At 46.8% G+C, this 17,891-nt stretch overlaps 1 protein-coding gene across 40 annotated transcripts in view; it reads right to left on the reverse strand.

Annotated features, from left to right (window-relative positions):
• SORBS1 (sorbin and SH3 domain containing 1) overlaps positions 1-17,891 on the reverse strand; it is a 226,802-nt gene that overhangs the window by 109,919 nt on the left and 98,992 nt on the right. For all 40 annotated transcript variants that reach the window (XM_064595054.1, XM_064595052.1, XM_045878470.3 and 37 more), the window contains 2 exons: positions 6,937-6,991; positions 2,564-2,632 (listed from right to left, as the gene is read on the reverse strand). In XM_064595054.1, the coding sequence (XP_064451124.1) occupies positions 2,564-2,632; positions 6,937-6,946 (79 nt within the window). In that variant the 5' untranslated portion in view covers positions 6,947-6,991. The remainder of the gene's footprint in view (positions 1-2,563; positions 2,633-6,936; positions 6,992-17,891) is intronic.

Here is a 17,891-nt window from a genome sequence, read left to right on the forward strand (position 1 = left end):
TTGGTCAGTGTTTATCTGTGCCTCCTGCCACACCAGGAACGTGCCAAGCCTCTGGACAAAAAGATTTCCAGACAGGCAGATGGCCTGGCACACAGTGGGAGGGGAGAGCCCCCAGGGTCCGAGGGGCCCTGGGAGAAGGCCGGGGTGTCTGTGCTGGGGGCAGGGCCGCGAGGAAGAGAGCCCTGGCTCAGGCCCCTGATGAGTGCGGGAGGGAAGGGAACAAGCTGGTGAGCTGCCTGGGCCCCTCAGACATCACGGCTGCCTCCCCACCATCACAACTTCTGGGGTCCTTCCTGTGCCTCTGGACCCTGACCACCATGGTCCTCTGTCCCCGAGCAAATCAGAACCTCCATCTGTTGGGCAGCAGATGCTCTTGCTTAAACCCAGCCTTTCCTGGACAAGAGGTTGCCAGGTGTCCAGTGCATGCTCAAGACTCTGGGCAGCACCCACGTACAAATCCCGGGATCCTGACACCTGGCCGGGCCGCCAGAGAACCAGCAGGACTGCCTGGGATGTGGCTGGGGCTGCTGTCCTCATATCCTGGGTGCCCCTACTTCTCCCTCTGAAGGCTTCCCTGGACCCGCCACCTCCCCGGATCCTGAAGTCTCAATGGTGGCACAGCCCCAAACCCTCCTCCTCACAGCCTGTGGGGAAGCCTCCCCTCACCCTGTCTCTCCAATGGCAGCAAGGAGAGATGGAGTTCAGGCGCTATGGCACCAGGGTCACCCCAATGAGCAACACTCAGAGGTCTTCTGGCCCCACATCTACAAAATAATTGGGGGATAAGGGCTGTTTGGGAAGCAAGACCTGTCAAGGGGACAGGAGGGAGACAGGACCCTCAACCACAGAGAGTTCACTTTCCAGCCCATCACGCTGCCGCCTCATAAGGAGGTCACGTAGCCCACGGCCATCAATAACTAAGTAGACAATAACAACAGTGCATGTACTGAGATACAAACATGCTTGCACAGCGATCCCGTTGCCTGCTCCTTATGACCACGTAGGAGATTGGCCAGTGGGAGATTCTTGTTACCACTTTCAGAGGAAGAAGCAAGAGGCTGAGCTACTCAGGGTCATCCAGCTCCTAGGTGAAGAGGCTGGAGCTCAGCTGTCCAGGGACCTGGCTCAGTGACTTCCCCAGGCCGCCATGACGACCTTCGGGTTACATCTGCTGTCTCCTTTCCAAAGGAGGGTTGAGTCTACTGAGTTGAGAGTGGAATCCGCGCCCACCTGCCACCCTCTTCCACACCCCTGAAGTCTGCTCTGTGAATGAATTCACGGGGATGGGGTTGACGGCCCCACAGGTTTTACAAACATCAGAGCCCCCAGCCCTCCCCATGCTCCCTGGATGCTGAAACATGCCCCTGGGGCCACTCCTCAGGCACTGCCCTCATCACCCCCAAGTGTGACTTAGCCACGATTGCCCAAGGCCCTGAGAACGCATCCCGCACCGTGAGTGGAGAAGGGCGGTCGGGGAGGGAAGCAAGGAGCACAGAGCAGGAGGCCACCTGCCACAGAGGAACCGACCCCCAAACTAACAGGGCCCCCCGTTCCCTAGCTCCTCCCGTGCTCTGTACCTTCCCTTCCCAGCTGCTCCTCCTGACTTTACACTTGGCCTTGTCACAAGAGGACTACTCGGCTGAACCAGATGGAAATTACAAACAAAGGCCAAACATGTCACATTCCGAAATTATTCTTTGCAAGATGGTGCATTTTGACTTGAATGCCCAGTGACAGGACTTTTGCCCCCTCCTCTCTTGGATGCCATAAAATTTAGCAGGATGAGCATGGATGGAATCACTAAAACCCAGAATTTGAAGCAGAACATCTCATTCCCTCATTTTCTAGATAAGGGGACTCACACCCATAAAGATAATGGACCTCCCCAGATGTCTGTCTGTGAGCAGCAGAAGCGGAACACGAGTCCGTACCTCATCGCTCAGCCCATGCCACACTGAGGAAGTGACATGGGAGCCTTGGAGCCTGGCTACACGGGCAGTCATGTTGAGAGGCTGTGGAGGAGAGACCCCAAGGCAAACGGGACCTCAACAGTCATCTTATCCATCACTCACTTCCCACTTAAATCTTCTGTCCTGAAATTTTTTAAAAACTGAAAATCGAGGATGCACATGGAACTAATGTCACGGAAATAACTGATTTCAGCAATCAGAGGTTCTTGCCTCCGGGGCAGGACTGTGGATGCGTCACTACTTACCGCCACTGAAGGTAAAATGTCAGGTAAGGGAGACTCCACGTCGATAAATGCTGTTTGCACCAGGCGAAGGCCTTGGTCAGTGTACTTGACCTATTGTTATCCACATCCCGGGAGTGAGGGACAGGTTTTATTACCATGTGACCTCACGGTGGGAAAGAGTGGCCTCAGACCCATGAGATGCAAGAACATGCTCCCAGTCTCAAAGTCGGCACAGGAAACAGGTCTCTGGTTCACAGCCCGATGCGACCAGTGACTGCTCGTACCAGGCCAGTGGCCCTGGCCCCACATACTCTGTTCCATCTAGAACTGCTTCCTAATACCCAGCCGGGCTTCCCTTCAAGAGCTTACCTTTGTCCTGCCCATTGCTGCCTGGCGCCAACCCGTTGACCACGGCTTTAGAAGCACCAACGTCACATTCTGAAAGAGAGACAAAGAGCACAAGGCTTGGGATCCTCTCTCCCCAACATTTATTGAGTCCTGCGTGTGTGACATGCTGGGGACATGCTGGCTTTCTCAGGTGCCCCCTCAGGCGCCATGGGAGAATTCTGAGAACACTGTGTGGCTTGAACCAGGAGAGAACCCAAGAGCTGTTTGGGGATGGGAAGTATGTGGTAGGTGATGTAAATTCTCCCACCGCCTCGCTATGGCTTCATTTCTGACATTTTTAAAAAATCTGCTTCATTCCCTCAAAATGGCATCTCCCGACTGACAAAGGCTTATCTACTCACCGGAAGGCCAGCTCAATCGCATCCCTGAGCATCCAGAGTGAGAGCTGTCAGAGGACAGAGACCTCAGGCTCTTTGACACCTTCCTTCACCCACCCACGTCCCCCATCATCAGAAGCATGCTATCCATCCCCTGGAATGTCTCTGGACACTGCCCCTCGCCCCCCCACCCCCACTGCGGCTCTTCTGTTACTGTCCCAGAGATGACCTGGCTTCCCCACCGCTTCCCCCATGTCTTCATTCTGTCCCTTCTCCACCCCCACTGTCAGTCTGCATCCAGACAGCACTTTCTAGCTCCTGATCCAACCATGGCCCTCCCTGGGTTAAAAAGCCCCAGGGTGCAGGACAGACGAAAACGAAACAGGACAATGCAATAGGATCTTCTACGACAACTCAGTATATTTTAAGTAGATGGTATTTCATCTCTGTTTTAAAAATAAAAATATTGGGGTTTAGTTGGGAATTCAATCATGCATATGAGGAAAAAAATCATCCACGAGGAGAAAATGTATTCTGAGTTCCCTCAAATGTACAAATGATTGTTTGGAATATAATTTTTTAGTAAGTTGTAGGACTTATATCTTGGCCTACGTGGTTATATTTAAATTAACTGATCTTCCTGATAATTAAAAGCAAGCAAGCAAACAAGCCCCAGTGGCCATCAGCTACCTAGGGGACAAAGCCTGGGCAATTCACACTGGATTCTGGGCTCTCCTAACCACTGGTCCTATAGCCTTTTCCTGCTCTGTTTCCCTCCTCCCCTGCCCGCCATGCCCATCTCCTCATAACCCCTGAGCTTGTCAGATATGAACTTCCAGACCTTTAGGCTTGGTTCCTACAAGACCCACACCAGGAATGCCTCCTCTGCTTTCCTTACCTTGGGGAAATCCTGTGCCTCCTCGAGGCTTGCTTACCGCAAATGTCATCTCTTCTAGGTCAATGGAGACCTTTCCAAGTTCTGCTCAGCTAAAGGCACTGAGAGCAGCCTAAGACCCACCTGTGTGGTTTGGAGTAACCCCACCCCCACCCCCCACCAGCCAAGAGCTAACCAAGCCACAAATATAATCATAACAGCCATGGTTTCTTAAACATCTATTTGTCCGGATCTGAGGATCCACGCTAACATTCTGTAAGTAGCATCTCATTTTTATCCTTCAGACCCAGTCCCCTGGAGCTGGGAGTCAGGAACTCCTATTTCACAGATAAGAAATGTGAAGCGCAGAGAGGATGCCAGGCCCGCCCAAGATCACCACGCTGGGGTCTCCAATCTGGTCTGCTCCATCCCCCAGGGCATCTTCTTGCCCCCAACAGGGAGAAACATTTTTTATTTTTAAAATAAAAAATGGCTCCTATATAGTCTATAATACAAACTAAATATATTCTATATGAAAGAGCTTATATACTAATCTCCCCAAATGCTGGGACTGAAGCCCTGTCCCAAAACCCGGTGGCTCCCCTGGCTGAGACCAGGTCACCTACCTAGGCTCCCAACAATCAGCCTCCCTGACATGGCCCACACTGCTGGGCCAGCCCGGATGCCCCTGATCCAGACACGAGCAGGGCCACCACCCTTCCCCACCAGCAGCCTGGACCTCCCGACACTGGCCCCACAGATTCTGTCCTGCTCGCTGCCCCCACCCACCTGCAGATGAAGGCTAATTCCCCCCGATGCCAATATCTCCCTCGCACCTACATTCTTGGGATGGATGGAAGGAGGGCGTTGGCAAGAAGGCCAGAAATCCAGGTAAAAGAAGTAACATAGGTTCCATCACCCCATCTGTTATTTCTGTAACTCTCTCTTCTCCCTGCACCTGCCCTAGTTCCTCTCCACTATCTCTTCTCTGGGGCTGCAGGCCTTGCTTCGGGCCCCCCCACGCTAGCCTCTGAGCTCCCACCGGGCTAAGCCCCGTGCATTTCCTTTCCTTGCTTTCTTTTCATGAAACATAGCGAAACTTGAAGAAAATTTGCAAAATCGTCCCAGCACCTCCCATTCAGACCTCTGAGGCACAGTGTGCTAGTGCCCATGCCTGGCTTTGCCTCAGCTCCACTACCCACCAGCTGGCTATGCCAGACAAATCCTCCACCTCTCAGGGCCTCAGGTTCCCCATGCACAGAATAGGCCGGGGTACACCATGCTGGTCTTTGTGGGTCTGCCAGGAGAATCCAATGAGAGAACACAAACAAAGCCCTGCCCCTGGTGACTGGCAGCCCAGGCCGAACTTGGAATAAAATGAATGCATCATTTTCATGCTTCTCTTTCCACCGAAGGTTAAAACAAATGTTTTCCTCATAGCTGCTTTCTTCCTAATGGCCACTTTTAATAGTGGCGTAATAGTCCATCAAGTAAATACACACAATGAACCTACTCATTCCCCACCTTCATGTGGGTAATGTTTTTGTTTCCTCCGAATTAAGACAGGAATTCCCAAGAGTGGGATTACCAGGTCAGAGGGTCTGGATTTTTTGGACTCTTTCTATAAAATGCCTCCTAGCACCACGCCTGAGAACGAACCTGGGAGAAGTCCCACAGGCCTGTCCACACCCTTACCCTCCTGCCGCGCCCTCCCTTCTTCTGCCTCCTGCCCTTTGGCATGCCAGGAGCCTCAATGCCAGCTTAGGCTCATCCTGAGAGAAGATCCAGAAATTTTAGGCTGCAGAGCAGGGGAAAAAAAAAAAAGGCGCTTCCTGGCCTGTTTTAAATGACCACAAAACCAAAAAGCCAAGCAAATGAAGAGTGACAAAGCAGGAGCTCCTGGCAGTACCCAAGTCCACTTGGAGGGAAAAAGAAGGTGTGTAGCCTCTCCACGTGCAGCAAAAGGGCTCAAGGGATCAGAACAAGCCAAGCCCCCTCCTTGCAAGGAGGAGATCTGAGCTGATAAGCGAGGACGGAACACTGGCCACGTGGTGGGCACAGAACATCCGAGGCACCGTGTCACTTAATCCTCACAGTCCCAGGGAGCCGGTGCTTCCATGACGTCCGTTTCACAGAGCAGAATGCAGAGGGAGGTCCCCACAGGCCAGAGGCTGCACAGTCGGTCTGGGAGGAAGCCAAGTTGAGGCCCTGTGCTGTTCTACCTGGAGCCCCCCTCAGTCCTAAGCACACACCGTCCTGCACAATTTAGATTTGGCTAAAAGGACACCGTATGTCAATACATGGAAAGGCTTGTTTTTAATCTGCAGAGATCTCTGGTAACACTCCAGACATAATGCAGAATTAGGAGACTCATGAATGAGCTGCTACTTGGTCATCTGCCCAATACCCCACACACAGCCTATGGGCCTCGGGAGGCTCCAGAGCACGCTCAGAGCCAAGGTGGGCCTTAATTTCCAGATGGAAACTTCTCTGCCTTGAATTCTGGACCGGAAAACTGACAACTCTTGGCTGCACAATGAGCAGGGAACTGTTCCCTTCTCTGACTTCCCTAGCCCGTGCTTTCTACCCCAGCTCTAAACTAAACATACGCAAAACTGGTCATTTCTTTAGGTCTTGATTTTTACTACCAAAGGCATTGCAAAACTGTGAGCAAGCTGCTCTTCCAGCCTCGATGAAGGAAGTGTTAGATTAGATTGCACCCTGGGACAATTATGGCCAATCTGTTTCCTTTTGCTGCAGTCACCAGGATTAAACAATGCCACGGAGGTATATACATATGTCAACATCTATCAAACTGCATGCTGAAAATCTCTGCAGTTCACTGTATGACAATTATACCTCAATAAAGTTGTTTAAAAAGCAAGAAAAGGAGATATTACAAAGATTAGGACGTGGTGCATGTTAAGCCTAGTGCTTAACACATAGTAGGCAGTCATTAAATCATTTGTAATGAAGGCGGCGGTAGCAATGACAACTATGACAGAGCTTTGGCGCTTGCCCAGGTCTCAAAAAATAAAAAATGAAACGCAGTTGGGGCCTTATGAGTAAGTAGGAAATCTGGGTAAACTACCCAGTTTTATAGATTTGTCCAGAGGAGAAAGACAGGGTTTAAAATGACTTACCAGAGCTCATGATGGTAACAGGACAAGTCTTCCACTACGGGGGCTCCGAACTGCTCTGCAGGAAAACAGACAACACCACAACAGAACTGATGAATGGCAGGTTCACAGTTAGTCCCCATGGTTTGCATGAATAATGCAGACACCATATATAACCAGGAGTCGCCTGGCCAGGCTTCTAGTTCTTGGCTGGCTGCCTATGAACATGACCTTGACCTTGGGCACAGCACTCTACCTCCTTGGCCTCAGTTTTGTCACCAGTACTTGGTTTAGGTACTAAGCAAGATCTCTTCCAGTTCTAAGATTCTATTAAAAACCTCAAGTTCCATGAATGCACATGGGTCAAGGAGAGGGTAAAGGAAAGAAAGAACCAAATTTTAGAAGAAAGACGTTGAAATCACAACACAAAATGATTATCAAAGGATAATAAGTTATACATATATATTATGCACATGGAAATGTTCTAGATGCTTTAAATATATTCATTTGATCCTCCCAATGACCCTACAGAGTAAGCACTGACATTGTATTAGTTTACATGGATAAGGAGACAGAGGTGCGAGGGGGGCACAGCTTGGTACTGGGACCCAGACGAGCGGACTCGAAGGCCCAGGCTGTCAGGTTCTGCACTCTATTGGCCTGAGGGGGGAATGCATTCTCTTGATTCACAAAGACCAGCCCCTCATTTAGTATGGCCTCATCTCAAGTCTGCAGTAACCACGGATCTGCTTTCTATCACCAGAGTCTAACCCTTTTCCTAGAATGTTACACCTGACTTCTTGCACCTGACTTCTCTCACTTAGCCCACCATCATTCAGCAATCAGCCATATGTGTGTGAGTCTATTTCTGGACTTTGGTCTGTTCCACGGATCTGACTTGAGCCCATAACTCACTCTCTCGATTACTCCAGTTTTAGAGTAAGTCTTGAAATCTGGTAGTGTGAGTCTTCCAACTTCATTCTTTTTCAAAAATCATTTTTGGTTCTTTTAGATCCTTTGCATTCTCACAAAGTTGAGAGGCTTACCCACTTCTACCAAAAACCGAGCAAGAAGCGTGCTGGACTTTTGATTGGGACTGTATTGAATCTATACATCAGTCTGGAGGGAAATTAACATTTTACCAATATTGAATTTTCTAATTCATGAGAGTAGATCCTCTGTCCCTTTATGCAGGTCTTTCATTTCTCTCCACAATATTCTGTAGTTTCCAAAGCACTGGTCTTGCACATATTTTGAATAAAATGGCTTAAATGAACATACTGGAAAGACAATGTGAAAAGTAAGATTTCAGGATGTGCAGAACCTTGCTATTTAAAGTGTGGTCCAGAGACCAGCTGCACTGGCATCAGCTGGGCACTTACTAAGAATGCAGAAACTCAGACTCGACCCTACAATGACTGAATCTGAATCTGCATTTTAACAAGATCTCCAGCTGGTCTCTCTGCACTTTAAAATGTGAGAAGCAAAGAGGGAGAGGAAATCAGCTCCCTAGTTCATGAATTCTGCAATAAGAAGGCCTAGGCATGGCCTGAGGGTCTGTGCAAGGAGACATGCGTTACTTTCCTTTTTAACACATGAGGCCAGGCACTGTCCTTGCTCACCGTCCTTGGAACAGAGTAGAATGCTAGGGGCAAGAAGGATAGCATCCAAACGTTTTTATTTTTAAAATAATTTTAATAGTTTCATTAAGGTTTCTTCAACTTTTAAAGTGATTAAAGAAGGGTTTTTTTTTTTTTTTAAGATTTTTTTTTTTTTTTAATTCATTTGAGACACAGAGATACAGAGAGAGAGAGAGAGCATGAGCAGTGGGAGAGGCAGAGGGAGAGGGAGAAGCAGACTCCCGGCCGAGCCAGGAGCCCGATGTGGGGCTCGATCCCAGGACCCCGGGATCACGACCTGAGCCGAAGGCAGATGCTTAACCATTTGAGCCACCCAGGCGCCCAAAGAAGGGCTTTTGATTCAAGCATGAAGCTGTCTTAATAGAATGTGTATTTTCTTTCTTTACAGTCCTTTCTAACCTCTATCTGCAGAAGTACCATTTACATATAGCTGTAAACGTAATGTCTAGACAGCTTTATGTTTTACTTTTTAATGATTTCAGGGGCGCCTGGGTGGCTCAGTCAATAAGCGTCTGCCTTCAGCTCAGGTCATGATCCCCGGGTCCTGGGATCGAGCCCCGCATCGGGCTTCCTGCTCAGCGGGAAGCCTGCTTCTCCCTCTCCCACTCCCCCTGCTTGTGTTCCCTCTCTCGCTGTGTCTCTCTCTGTCAAATAAATAAAACCTTTAAAAAAAAAAAAAAGAAAGAAAGAAAAGAGACCTTCCAACTTCACTGATAAAAGATATCATTTTGATATCAAAAGATATCATTTATGGGGCGCCTGGGTGGCTCAGTTGTTAGGCGTCTGCCTTCGGCTCAGGTCGGGATCCCAGGGTCCTGGGATCGAGCCCCACATCGGGCTCCCTGCTCAGCAGGAAGCCTGCTTCTCCCTCTCCCACTCCCCCTGCTTGTGTTCCCTCTCTCCTGCCTCTCTGTCAAATAAATAAATAAAATCTTTAAAAAATAAAAAAATTAAAAAAAATTAAGATTTCAACATTTTTCTGGGTTTTTACACAGTCATCATATCCATTATTTTAATGGCTACATAATATTTTATTGTATTAACCCTTCATAATTCATTTACCACTTCCCTCTGGACAGTTCTGTTTAATTCATCTTCATTTTAAAAATAAGTACATGGCACAAATGCATTCTTAGGCTAGGAAAGAGATGAATGGAAATGTCCTATGAACCAAACAAAAAAGGTACCTCAACTCACACATGATGAATATCACCGTCATACGTGGGTAGCCCTTTGCGTGTGTTAATATTTTTCAACATAGACACTGGTAATTTCTAAGTGTCAGCCCCACTCTTGCTTACAAACTGATCTAATGTACATCCGGTCAGGGAGATTATCCAAAATACCATCACCTGGTCACAAGTGCCCAGCAACCCCAGTAGAGGTCAGCTGTAGCAGTCTCTGGGAGGCCCCCCCATGCCAGGTGTTAGCCAGTTAGTGGCTGGATTGTAAGATGGAAGGCGAATGGACCCAGAGTGCTAGGACACTGTTTTAATATTTTAAGAACTATCATAACAGTAATGGGTGACAATGACCATGCACAGGTGAGCACCAGCTCTGGACACAGCCTTTTTGGGTCGTAGGTTCTGTGGCATGCTCTCATTTGGTGACTGAATCGGCCGCAGGTGACACAAAGAAGAAGGGGACAGTTTAAAATAAGATCTCCAGCAAGCGTGGCCATGGCGGCTGTACCAAGGAGGGTGCCCGGTGTCCAGTCCTCACCAGTGGCGGCTACAGACTATTGCAGCCCTATCCCGACTATCACAGGGCCCAATTTCAGCTCTCACTCCATCCCACTCAGTCTCCTTGAATTCCTGCCTCTGTTCGGAGGGCAGTTCTCCAGCCTCCCACAAATTCGGAACTACCCAAGCTCTTACCAATAAACCCCATTTCAGTTTGAGCTCCGTTTGAGAGGCACTTTCCGGTCATTTGCAACCCAAGAATCTTGACCGGCACAAGGTGAGGGGGAGGAAGAAGTCCCAGAGGTTTCATTCTGAGAGGAGAATCTTCATTCCTCTCTCCTCAAGTGAGGCCATCCAGATCTGAATCCCAAGGGGGCTCAGCAAAGGGTCTTGTCTCTACGACCTGAAGAGCTCAGAGTTGGGATGGTGAGGACGGGATCAGGAAGGTGCACAAACTGAGTCTGACCAGCACACTGTAAGCCTTGAAAGTCATAATCTAGTCCCTGCAGTTTATTTAGAGATAATGCAAGCTATTAAAATCATATGTAGAATGTGAGAGTTTATTTTACATAAAACCCCCTGACACTTAATATTTACTTGAAAACCAAGCTGTAAAGGGTTTGATTTGGTTGAGAACATGATGGTATGTCTTTGGAATTTCTCTCCCACAAGTCGCCTCCAAAGGAGGCAGGCACCTTTGGGTACAAGCCAAAAAGATGAACAGTGCCATCTAGTGGCAACACCATACAGCTCCAAGTGGACAGCTATCCCCCAGTAAATCGCAGGAAGCTCCTCAGTGTCAGAGCTTGGGTGGGCCAGCGAGGGTCAAGCTTGGACAGCCAGGACCTACCGTACTTGGGTAAAGGCTCACAGCGTCAACACAGACATTCCACCAGAAGAACAAAATGTAAAGCACCCAGACTTGTTAAGAATGCATCTGGATAACTGATGGTTCTGCATGGTCCCTCCCTAATTCCACGACCCTATAATTCTGAGATAAGTCTTGATGACACAGAGTGAATAATTACTGAAAAGCAAAAGTTATACTCATGCTTCCAGCTCAAATAGGATCCAATAACTAAATATGGGTTGTTTATTGGGGAAGGAAAGAAGGTCCTTCCTTATATGGATGGTTCAGGGATGTAGGACGATGGAAGAATTGAGTTTGTCTGTTAAAATGAATTCAAGGTCCAGCAAAGATTCTTGGAAAAGAAGGAGTCTCAGACTGACCTCTCGCAAAAGGTGCTCCAGCTTCTCCTATGCCCTATGGTGTCTGACTTCCATTGCTTCTCCCCACGTATGTACTAAGTATGTGTGTGTACACACACACACACAATTTTACATTTCCATAGGAGAGACACTGTGTCATCCCCATGACCAAGAATTCAGTGGGTGCTCAGTCATGAACTCTGTCCTTGTCTCTATTTAGCCTTTAGAACCCAATTTTGGAGTCTTCACTTCAAGATAATCGGGACCCTCCTTAAATCCAACATAGCTGTCTAAAAACAAGCTAGCTCCCCATCCCAACCAGACCCTGGTTACACTCTGGCTTTGAAATCCAGTCTGGGACTTGATTTATTTGCAGCTACTTCCTTCCAATGGCTTGAAAAGAATAGTGACAGCTCACAAAGCCCCAGAATAAATGCTCGGCCTTTTTGCTTTTTATACTTTGTTGACCCACACAGCAAAGTCAAATTTCTCCAATTTTTCAACAGCTCATCCTCTTCTCAATCTCTATTAATGGTCATTTCTCTCCAAATGCACTCTCTACTTAGTTGAAGAGGGCACAGAAGGTTCTTCAGAAAGCCAGAAAGGATACACACTGAGTTGCTGACACTGCCTTTCAAGGGGAGGAAGATAGGATAAACCCAACCGTGACATGAACTTAGGTATGGAATCCCATGACATAGCTGGGGGCTCAAAACACAACAAGCACAAGGTTTTTGTGAAAAGACCGATGCTTCTGGAGAGGGAGCCATAGGAAAACACATCAGAAAGGCCATCCTCCACATCCTCTCATTTCCTCCTGGAGTCTCTCCAACTGGTTTCCGCTCTAACCAATTATCTGAAATGGCCTTCAGAAAGATTTCCAGTGCAGACACGGCCAAGCCCAACACTGGCTTCTGCACTGGTCGGGGCCTCACTGACCTTTTCCACTGAATTTAAAACACTTAACTCCTTCTTCCTCCCACAAACACTTTTTGGTCCTGGTTTCTAAGTGCCACTGTGGGTTGGTTTACATCAGGCCAGGAGAATCTCCTTTCTGGATCAGGGCTTCCACTGTTCTTCTAGGAGTTCAGAGATCTAGAGGACCCCACACTGGGTCCTCATTCCTTTCTATCTTCATGCTCACTTCCTTGGGGATTTTATCTGGAATACGAGAGCCAGAAGGATCCATGTAGGTTACCTAGCCCATTTCACTAGCTTTCTGCCTGCTTTGGAAGGAGGTTCCATGAGCCCCCTCATGCCACAGTGCTGGTAACCCACCCACCCCATCCCCATCTTTCACTTCAACCAGGGCAGCTGTACTTTTGTTGATTTCATTAATTTATATTTCCTGAGTTTCCCTTGGATGATTGGGTTCTGTGGCTACCAAAAAAAAAAGCTCATAAACCAGAAATCCAATTCACACCCTTACTGGGGTGTAAAAACTGAGATTCAGAAAAAGTTTCCCTTTGTCTTGCTTTTTACTTCTCTACTAAGCCCTCTATCCCTTTTCATCCTCCTCAGGCCACCTGCAGCCTTTGGCCTCTTGGCAATGGATACAGAATTCCAGATGAGAATCAATCCTCCACAGCTAATGCACAGACTGGCCAGTGCCATTTCCCCTTTTAGAACCTTCCAATATCACCCCATTACTCAGTGAACACCAAGTCCCAATAATCAGCGACAAGAGATGGCTGAGTCCGATACTCATCTCGCCCCCACCTTGCCTTCCAGTCTGTCTCTGCCCCTCCAACCAGGCCTCATGCACTGAGCCCAATAGACAGTGAGCACCTTCCGGCAAGGCCGGGTCTTGCTCATCTCCGTGTCCCAACATCTGGTATGGTGCCTGGCAAGCGCCCAATTAATGGTGCAGAGAATCCACTGCCCCTCGCACACACCAGTCAGTGCGCGCTGCTTTCTCCTTTCCCCTTGTCACCCCCCTCTTACCCCGCACCTGACAAGCTGCCTGGTCTAGTCAATTCTTCCTTCTTCATGAGTCCTGCGCCTCAGCCGCCTCTGGGTTTCCAACCTCACGCTCACACTCACACTCCACCACCTCATTCCTAGACCATGACAATGGCCTAAGAAGCCCAGAACCACCCTACACAGCCATGGAGGGCCACACTGTGACTTTAGCCGTGGAAGACTCCCTAGAGGTCACATTTCCACGGGGAAAACAACCCACAGAGCCCCTGTGAGCTCAGAGGGCTGGCTGGCAGTACAGAGCTAAAGGAAAAAGGGCACCAAACCTCCTAGGAAAGAATAATGGTGGCTAAGACACAGGCCTGGTGACACTGTTCAAACAGTATTTCTCTTGCACCTGCTATGCAACCAGGACAGTGCTTCGCCCAGAGGAGACCAGCATGAACCACACAGCTGCGGTCTTTGAGGCCATCGCAGAGTGCTGGGTGACAGACATGTCCCACTGAAATATAATATGATGCAGAGCCCTTCTGCTAGCAATCGGAGCTACATGGTACAGGGCCACAGAAAGAAAAGGAATAAGTTCTGCATGGGACAGAGAATCAAGGAATGAACGCTAACATTTTCAAATGTTCAGTGACATACTTCTCAGCTCACTTCGAGATATCGCACTTTGGGAAACACTGGTCTAAAAACTGAGGTCTGGGGGCGCCTGGGTGACTCAGTTGGTTAAGCGACTGCCTTCGCCTCAGGTCATGATCCTGGAGTCCCTGGATCGAGTCCCGCATCGGGCTCCCTGCTCAGCAAGGAACCTGCTTCTCCCTCTGACCCTCCCCCCTCTCATGTGCTCTCTCTCTCTCGTTCTCTCTGTCTCAAATAAATAAATAAATAAATAAATAAATAAATAAATAAATAATCTTTAAAAACTGAGGTCTGAATTCCTGAATACAGTATCAGGCCATGTAAGATAAGGTCCCGGTGAGCCTTCCATCTTGCTTCCCCCATATATTCAGTAAGCCCTAAACTCCACGGTAGCAGACTGTCATTCCTGCTGCACCCTGAATAACAGTTCCCCTTTCCAAGTCCTTCATCTCATGGTTTCTTCCCACTAATACCCTTTCCCTCACCTCCCCAACCTTTAATGGCAACCCTAGTCGCCAGATGCACTGGCCCAACAAAAATTACAGGTTTTTATTTGGGTTTAGTTTTGTTTTTAATCTCCACTAGAAGTCATGCTGATAAGGAACTCATTTTAATAAGACCAATTTCCAATCACAGAATTCAGAAATCTGATGCCCACGTTCCCACTAAAATCATCACACTCTCATCCCAGACCCTTGCCAGAGACAGGTCAGATCCAGAGCTGGAAAGCTAATTACCAATACACTTGCAATGGTGTTTTATCTTTTATACGTAAACAAAGCCTTAAAATAAACATACAAAGTTGATTCTGCCAATTGCCAATAAGCAAAATACAGCCCCCAAATAGTTTCAAGTCTTATCAATGCAATATTATTTGAGCTCCAGACAACAGAATTTGGATAACTTGCAATCATATGTTATATTATCTATGTATTAAAATGCATGGTTTGTAGCATACATGATAGAGGATTAATATCCTGATCTTACAGTATGTTCATACTTATTGCCAGGAAAAAAATTAAAAAGCCATGAAGAAATAATTCCCAGAAGAAAAATGCAAACCAACCAACCCATGAGAAAAGGTTCACTTAACCTGATTAGTTAAAAAAAAAAAAAAAAAAAGATGCAAATAATGACTATTTTTTCCACTTCCTAATTAGTCCATAAATTTAAAAACACTAACACTCAATGTGGACAAAAGCAAAGGCACTGACATTTTTCTACATGGCCAGTGACACTGTAAGTTGTTATCCCTGTCTTTAGCGTTACACATCAAGAGCAACATACCTCAATCCCTTTGTGCTTTCGGCGAATCTACCCAAAGAAAGCCCCCCAAATGACAAAAACCTACACAGAGATGTTTCTCACGGCTTTACTAAAAATAGTGAAAACCTGGACACTCTCTGGTTCAGTGACAGGGGACCAATTACATGGCCACACACACCCCTGGGTGGACTGTTGGAACAGTTGTAAAAATAATGGCTATGTAGACCACACAACACGGGAAGACACTTCTTATAAGAGTAGGTGAGGAAAGCAGGGTGTAGGTCTGTGTGCATTTGTGATTATGGTTATGTAAAAAATAAAACATAGCCAGGGGCACCTGGGTGGTGCAGTCACTTAAGCGCCCGCCTCTTGGTTTCGGCTCAGATCGTGATCTCAGGGTCGTGAGATCGAGCCCCGCATCAGGCTCTAAGCTGAGCACGGAGTCTGCTTAGAGTTTCTCTCTCCCTCTCTCTCTGCCCTACCCCCGCGCTCACCCGTGCTCTGTCTAAAATAAATAAACCTTTAAAACAAACAAACAAAAAGATATATCCATATATTTGAAAGGAAACATGCCCAAATTCTAATAATGATTTGGCAGCATGGAATTATAGGCAACTTTTAAATTTCATTTCTGTTTTCTAGATGATGTTTCTTCTTAAATGAAAAGTTACTTTTTCAGCTCATACCTAGCATTTGAAATGCAACTGTGTAATATTTAGAACTTTCAAGAGAAAATGTAGGTGACAAGCTAAAAAACACGCCACGAACAATCTTGTCCATTAGAACATAGCCCCACATGATGCAATCTTCCACAAGACTAATAGGAAATGCTCTAAATGCGAGATTCCAACATTAGTTGCCAGTGATTGCGTTTGTTTAATGAAGCCAAACTACTCCCGTGTAGTTCCTTATGAGGACAAGGGGGGCAATAAAACGACTAGAATGTTCAGCCAGATTTCCTGAGAAGCAATTGCACCAAAATGTTTCATCTTAAAATAGTCAGCAGGGGCTGCCAGGTGACAACGCACAGTACCCCACTGCTCCCTAGGCCTGCTTGCTGCCAATTCCCTGCCCCTAACCCGACTTCACGGCATTCCAGAGCCCTGAGCTCCTTCTCAAACTCTTTATATGTACAACTCTGGGCACACGAAGTTTCTTAAACATGCACTGTTAACCAAGACAAGTCTTAAATACGAAAACTGGCCCATTTGTGTTTCCCAAATATGGCTGTGTCTACAGAACCAAAACAAAGATGTCTAATTGCAGCATCCCGCACATTTGGAACTCTCCACTGAGACAACCTAGAGAATTCAAACAAGGGCAGATTCCCAAATTCACGAGATAAACGGAGAACATCCTAGCTCATTTCAGCTGTAAACACCTAACCTCCAAGTCCGGGATACAGACGAGGCCTCTCTTCTGCAGCCGTCACTACACGATGCCTACCTGTAGGGAAACCATAGCCATGGGCATTCTGAATTCTCAGAAGAATCAAGGTTGGGCCAGAGTCTACAGTACAGGAAAAGGAGACTAAGGAGTTACTGTGTGTGGCTGAAAAGAAGTCCTAAAAAGCTGAAAAGGGGTCTGTTAGAGCCTGAAAGAAGGGTGGGCTTGATATGGCAGGAGAGGTGTCCACTCTTATAGACAATCCACAGTTCCCTCTCAACTTGGCTTTTGAACCACAACACTCCTAAGGCTATGCACCACATCGTAGATCACACAGACATCTGTGGTAGAGGCCCACACCATGCTCAGGAATAAGGGAACAGAAGTTCCATTCAGTAAAAAGACTCTGGGTCTTTTGCAAATACATAACTTAAATACTTCAATTCATAATACTGGCTTATTCAGGAATTGTTTGTTTTCCTTAAGGAGTTTTGAAATTTTACTGGAAGTACATTTAAGTTAGCAAAGAGCCAGTACGAAACACAGAAAACAGTATCTTTTCTGAGAAAATCTCTCTCCTCAGTGGCATCTGTTGAATAACTGAGGTAGAACACATATAGACAAGGCCCAGAATCAATGATTCTTTAACTCAGGCCTTTGAGGCTAAGGATTTCATCAGACCATTGGTCCCTACCAGTAATGAACGGGAGACCCTGACTTCCATTAATCACTGAATAATCAGTAAATTATTTTTTAGCTACTTTTCTCTATTCTCATCATTTTATTTTGTACTTATTTTAAGCACTTTTTCAATATATCAGGTGTAAAAGCTGCATCTAAGCATTTGAGAATACAATGCAAATTTCCAAAATGGGTTTTCTTCAAACTAAGCTAAAATCACTAAGATACAGTAGCAAGCTCATATATGGTAAACATTCAATAAAAGTATTTATCTTTTAAATATGACAACTCTCAGACTACTTGGAAATAGACTGGCATCTATTATATGTTTTTATATAAATAGAAATTGTATACATATGCATATACACACATTTCTAAATTCAGTTGTTCTATGTGCATCCAACTATATCAATCATCACTCTGAATATAAATGGTCTAAATGTACCAATTAAAAGACACATTATCAGAGTGAATTAAAAAAAACAAGAGCCAACCGTATGTTGTCTCGAAGAAACCCACTTTGACTACAAAGACACATACAGATTAAAAATAC

This window comes from Mirounga angustirostris, unplaced genomic scaffold, assembly GCF_029215605.1.
Source record: "Mirounga angustirostris isolate CCGP_5_RB_7025 unplaced genomic scaffold, mMirAng1.0.hap1 SCAF_6, whole genome shotgun sequence".
Classification (NCBI taxonomy): domain Eukaryota; kingdom Metazoa; phylum Chordata; class Mammalia; order Carnivora; family Phocidae; genus Mirounga; species Mirounga angustirostris.